Source organism: Entelurus aequoreus, linkage group LG22 (assembly GCF_033978785.1).
Source record: "Entelurus aequoreus isolate RoL-2023_Sb linkage group LG22, RoL_Eaeq_v1.1, whole genome shotgun sequence".
Lineage (NCBI taxonomy): Eukaryota > Metazoa > Chordata > Actinopteri > Syngnathiformes > Syngnathidae > Entelurus > Entelurus aequoreus.
The window spans coordinates 21,656,193-21,662,537 of NC_084752.1; the positions used below are offsets into that span (position 1 = coordinate 21,656,193).

A 6,345-nucleotide genomic window follows, 5' to 3' on the forward strand; every position below is an offset into this window, starting at 1 on the left:
ATGATCCTGTAATGACTTAGTATAGGATTGATACCCAAAATCATGGTATCATCCAAAACTATTGTAAAGCATCCAAACAGAAGAATAAGTGATTACTACATTTTAACAGAAGTGTAGATAGAACATGTTAAAAGAGACAGTAAGCAGATATTAACAGTAAACGAACGAGTAGATTGATAATTAATTTTTTACCACTTGTCCTTAATAATTTTGACAAAATAATAGAATGGAAAATGAAACAATATGTTACTGCATATGTCAGTAGACTAATTAGGAGCTTTTGTTTCTTTACTTACTAATAAAAGAGAAGTTGTCATGTATGTTCAGTATTTTATTTAAGGACAAACTTGCAATAAGAAACATATGTTTAATGTACCCTAAGATTTTTTTGTAAAAAATAAAGCCAATAATGCAATTTTTTGTGAGCCCCTTTATTAAGAAAACTATCGAAATAATTTTGGTACCGGTACCAACATATTGGTATCAGGACAACACTACTCTGTATACATCCTTAGTCAGGAACAAATTAGGATTCTTTGATTGATCCTAATGTTTCCTTTAATATGAATAAATGAATGTGTTTGGTGATTTTTGCAGGGCCTCGTCCCAGCAGGGATCCGCTTGATCCCTCACACAGTGCTCACGTTCATCTTCCTTGAGCAGCTGAAAATATACTTTGGAATCCGCATCGTGTCCTGAGAACAGATCATTCTTCAACGGCTCCGCTCTGATCATCTTGCGCGAGGAAGAAGGGAAGAAAAGGAAGCCACGTGCAGCCGATGGCATCTTGTTCTACCTCTGTCTCATGGCGTGAGCCTGAATATTTTTTTTTCGAAACGAGCAGCGCCACATTTTGCTAGGGATTAATACTGGAACAAACACTTTTAGAATACTTATACGTGAAGAGCATCAGGTTATTGGAATGACCTTATCGGGTAGATGAACCTGTCCTTAATCATTTCAGGTGTGCTGAGTTGTTTTGTGATTATTTCAAGCTTACTATGTTTTATTGGAAATGCCTGACTTCATGATGACTTAGTTGAACTAATTCCAAAAGACTGTCATTTATGATTAGATGTGAATTTAGGCGAAGATTGCCAATATTAGGCAGACAAAGGTGAGGACAGTTACATGGCATATATACACTGTAGTAAACAGCTAATATCACTAATCTGTTATGTAATTGCTTATGATTCATTCCCACCAGTACTGACCAAATGTGGTGCAATCCTATATTTGACTTGGTTGTTTATTTTCGATCTGGAAACCAAGTCTGTTAGAACCTCCTAGCCCTTTTTCCTCATGGTGTTTAATTGTAATCATTTGGAGGAGGGGACCCGGTTGTCTCATCAGCTGTCATCATAACAATGCTACGCCTAACTGGGGCTCGACGCTCTATTTTAAATGTCTTTTAATGAGTATCGCTGAAGAAGCTGTGCGTGTAGTGTTTCTTGCCAAGCTGACTTAATGACTCAGGATTCCCCCAATGCTTGAAGACGGCACTTTAGTCACACCTGACTAAAAATGTGCCAGACTATAACATGTTTTTGGACTTAAAATGACCCTCTCGCATTTATGTGCCATCAATGAACAACTGTGATGAACATCTGTCCCCCATAGAGCCCTTGTCATGTTGCCTTACCATGTGTGTCCCCCAGAGGGCAGCATAGAAGTGTGATTGGATTCAAGCTTAAAGCTCCTTTAATGGTTATCCGAACAGCCTTGCACCTTCAGCCTAGGATAGACTTTGAAGAAGAAAACACCAGCTCGACTGCTGCATGATAATGTGACCTGTATCAGCCTGCTGCTATGTGTGAGATATTTTACCAAGCAGGAATTAATGACTTTTTAAATTAAAATACTAATTGAAATATGCGTGTGATTCTGTGTGGTTTGACGGTGTGTTGGCCTTTAAACTTGTATCTAAAGCAGGGGTCTCAAACTTGCTGTCAATATTTTTTGGGGCTTCTCTCTTGGTGCATTCTCAGGGAATTCAGTCTATCACAACCGGACTGTTTGGTTTGTCTTAGAAGACGTTTTGCCTCTCGTTTAAGTCGGCTTCACCAGTTCATGCTCATAGACTTAGATTGGTCTAGTCTAGTCTAGTAGCTGGTGCCAAAACCCCAACTATTTTTAACACAAGGACCCAGTGGTGGGCCGTCAGGGCCAGCAAGGCCTTCTCTGCTGGCCTAACATAACCACAAATCATGATCATATTTAAAGATACTATTATTTTTTAAATGTACTTCCCTAAATATTTAAAAATATTCATATTCTCTTCATGTCATATTATGCTCCTTCCAATGCTGTTTTTAGGTTAGTTTGTATCCAATCAGAATTCAGCTAGCTTATGTTGCCATGCTATACAAAATCTGCCCAGAGCCTTCAGAATCGACAATGCAGTGCAGTATGCACTGTAAGTAAATGGACACATAGAGTTGATAGACAGTTGCGATAGCCAATCAGATCACGAGTTGTTGTCAGTAAGGCCTTCTAGCTGGCCTTACGCTGGGATTGGATACTCACTTGGGAGTCCCAAGTGAGTATCCAATCACAAGTTGCGAAAACAGGAAGTGGCACCGGAACCATACGAGCCACAGAAAGCCACAGAAAACTCACCGGTACAATAACCACGAAGATAAAGTGTTTGTCTTACACCTAGTAATTCACTGTGGATAGACGAAGCCAAGCAATGCCGGTTTAGCGAGCGGTGCGCGCTCCCGCGAAGGAAATACATTTTTGGCAGGCAATCAACAGCGGTGGTGAAATGGAAAATGCCCACCACTGTCACACGAATCAACCGACTACAGCGGTACCACTGGCTTATACGCCGTCGGATGGATACAATTGTGAGTTCAAATATATTATTTCCTTATTTTTTCATGTTTCATTTGTTTTATACAATTATTTTAATTTTGACAGTACCACGTAACGTATGTTTTAATTGCTGAAGCGGGTTTATTAAATGTTAAATGCGCCGAAAAATAGACCCTTTTGTACACTGTTGAGGGGATTCAATGCCCAGTAGCGTGCAAGTGTGTTTCTAAATAGTATCTCTAGCCGTGTCCATGTGAAGTGAATTATTTTTATATAGCGCTTTTCTCTAGTGCAGGGGTGTCCAAAGTGCGGCCCGGGGGCCATTTGCGGCCCGCAGCTAATTGTTTACCGGCCCGCCACACGTTCTGGAAATGCTATTGCAAAAATTTAAAAAAAAAAAGTGGAATGAGGTGAAATCTAACTAGAAAAAGTTGCAACGTTGACACAAAGCTGCCATGCAGGCTGTTTTTATTTATTTTGTCTATCTATATTTTTCTTTTTTTGTCATTGCTCAAAAAATATAAATACATCTATGTTATAATGAATTATTGACCTATTCAAGGCTCCAATTATTTCAAATATTTCACTTTAAAATGTTTTATGTGGAAAATATTGCATATATTGTGTGGTTGCCAGACAAAAACATCAACTTTTTCTTTGACAAAATAGCATAAAACAAACAAAATAATAGTTCAAACGTAAAATCGACAGATATATCTGAAGTTGATCTCGTAACTTAAGTGTTGAAAGTAAAAAAAAAATGTATCACTTTATGAGTGGGGCACCTTTTGGATCCCAAATATATTTAATGGGATTTTATTTATCTTTTCACTGTGATTACTCAAAAATAATAATGAATTAAAATCAATGGTGTCCTGCATTATTGATCTCTTTAAGGCTCTAATTACTTCACATCAAACATTGCTTTCTGAATGTTTTGGGCAGTGGGGGAAATTATAAAAAACAAAAGTTGTCTTTGACAGAAAAGGCATAAAACCTTTTTTGTTTTTTTAACTATAGAGATTTACTGTAAGCGTTAAATTAAAAAAAATAAAATAATAATTTGACTTGTTTTTAACATTTTAATGACTTAGACCCTTTATGGTCCCCGGGAGCCCTAAAGGTAAAAACACTAGCAAAATCCATATATTTTGTTATGGTTTGAAATAGAAAAATATCAAAATGGCCCCCGCATGCTTTAATTTTTCCGTGTGCGGCCCTCAGTGGAAAAAGTTTGGACACCCCTGCTCTAGTGACTGAAAGAGCTTTTACATAGTGAAACCCAATATCTAAGTTACATTTAAACCAGTGTGGGTGGCACTGGGAGCAGGTGGGTAAAGTGTCTTGCCCAAGGACACAACGGCAGTGACTAGGATGGCGGAAGCAGGGATCGAACCCGGAACCCTCAAGTTGCTGGCACGGCCACTCTACCAACCGAGCTATACCGCCTCTCAAAATACTTTTTAATTTATGTCACCACGGTGAAGTCGGACTAAGTAGGACATCACTGAAGGCCTAGGTAAGAAATGCACGGCTCGCCACTGCGTCTACCTTAGGTCTATCTGAGAAACTCAATCATTTTTCACCAACACAACATCCCAGTACACTTCAAGCCAGGCAACACCCTGAGAAAGACCTAAAGACCGGCCACAAAAAACAATCTGGTGTATGCCATCCAGTTTAATGATGAATGCACTGATTCATATATCGGGGATACAAAACCACCACTAAGCCGGTGTATGGCACAGCATAGACGGGCAAACTCTTCAGGTCAACACTTGGCTATCTACCTGCACCTCAGAGAGGAACAGCACTCCTTTGAGAACAAAAATGTAGAGATTCTGGACGGGGAGGACGGATCGTTCGGAACCTATGTCAAGGTTGAATAACCATTCCTGTACAAAGGAAGTGGTCTGCGACACAACCTGTCTCCCACATACAACACTGTCCTTTCAACCATTCCTAAAAGACTCTGCAATTTGGCCTCCAACAATTAACAGGAGTTAGAAACATTCCGGACAAAGATGCTCTTTTTGTGGCAACTTTTACAACTGAATGCAATGCTGACGTGGGTGATTCCGAATTATTTTGGTCTGGTAGTTGTTGTTCTGCCACACAACACCTCAAATTAAACTCTACCGACTGTCGATGGCATTGACACAAGGGTTGCTATTTTTGCATCTCAACAGTTTTTTTTGTTTGTTTTTTATTTTACCACATTAGGGCAGAATAATCCTTGCCCAGGCACACCCTCCTTGTGTTGGAGTATAAATATTTGGGGTTTTGGCACCAGCCGCTTGATGAGATCTGACCAATCTAAGTCTATGAGCATGAACTGATGAAGCCTACACAGATGAGAGGTGAAACGTCTTCTAAGACAAACCAGAACAGTCCAGTTGCGATCGAGTGAATGCCCTGAGAATACAATGACCTGGATGAATGACAACATCCATAGACTCTTAGTCATTGTGGCCCTTGGCGACAAATACCTAAATATATTATGGCAACCTTTAATTCCACTATACACGAACCACAATAACGGTGCAACCAACGTAAATTTGTTGACTATTAATTTTCGTCTTTTGTCAACAACCTGTTTTTTCACAAAAATAAGACTATAATCAAAACAAATGCATGTTGAATAAATCTATGATGAAATTAACTGACATTTTAGACAACGATCACAAATGTTGACGGTAACTTAATCCAATCATATTTAATTTGTTTGGTTTGGTATACAGTAACAAATCGGGAGTGAGTTACAAAGGCGAGCTAAGAAATATACAGCAAAATAACAATATTCTACTAATACTGCATACTAATTTCAAAATGCCTGATATGTATTTACTATATTGACATGTGGAGCCACTGCATCAATCTTCTCCGTAATTTCATGCTACTTTTGTGTTAAACAAATGCTTTGCAAGTTTAGCCGAAATAAAGATACTTTTAGGGAAAATGTAAATATTTGAACTCTTAGCAATTATATTTTACTTCACTAAATTCACTGTTAAATTTGGTCGACTAAAACTACACTATAACAAAATATATTGAGTTAAGTTAAAGTTAAAGTACCAATGATTGGCACACTCACACTATGTGGGGAAATTTGTCCTCTGCATTTGACCCATCCCTTTGTTTACCCCCTGGGAGGTGAGGGGAGCAGTGAGCAGCAGCGGTGGCCACGCCCGGTAATCATTTTTGGTGATTCAACCCCCAATTCCAACCCTTGATGCTGAGTGCCAAGCAGTTGACTACGATCGGGGTTAAAGTAAAATACATTTTCGTCAAAAAACAATGAGTAAAAATACATTTTAAAACTGCTGTCAAAAGTAAACACTGGTTTCAAAACAAACAATACAGCACAACAAACATACAGTGGGCAACAAAAAGAGCAACTTCCTGTAAGCAAGCAGACATCTCTAGGAACTCAACAGTATCAAAATATGCTCAGTGGCCTTGTGGTTAGAGTGTCTGCCCTGAGATCGGTAGGTTGTGAGTTCAAACCCCGGCCGAGTCATACCAAAG

The 6,345-nt window shown here is 38.9% G+C and overlaps 1 protein-coding gene across 2 annotated transcripts in view; it reads left to right on the forward strand.

The window, feature by feature from the left end:
- slc25a10b (solute carrier family 25 member 10b) overlaps window positions 1-5,866 on the forward strand; it is a 49,537-nt gene extending 43,671 nt beyond the window's left edge. Inside the window, exon 10 of one of the 2 annotated variants that reach the window (XM_062032463.1) lies at window positions 598-5,866. In XM_062032463.1, the coding sequence (XP_061888447.1) occupies window positions 598-699 (102 nt within the window). In that variant the 3' untranslated portion in view covers window positions 700-5,866. The remainder of the gene's footprint in view (window positions 1-597) is intronic. The other variant, XM_062032464.1, reaches the window with a different exon arrangement.
- The last annotated feature ends 479 nt before the right edge of the window (window positions 5,867-6,345 follow it).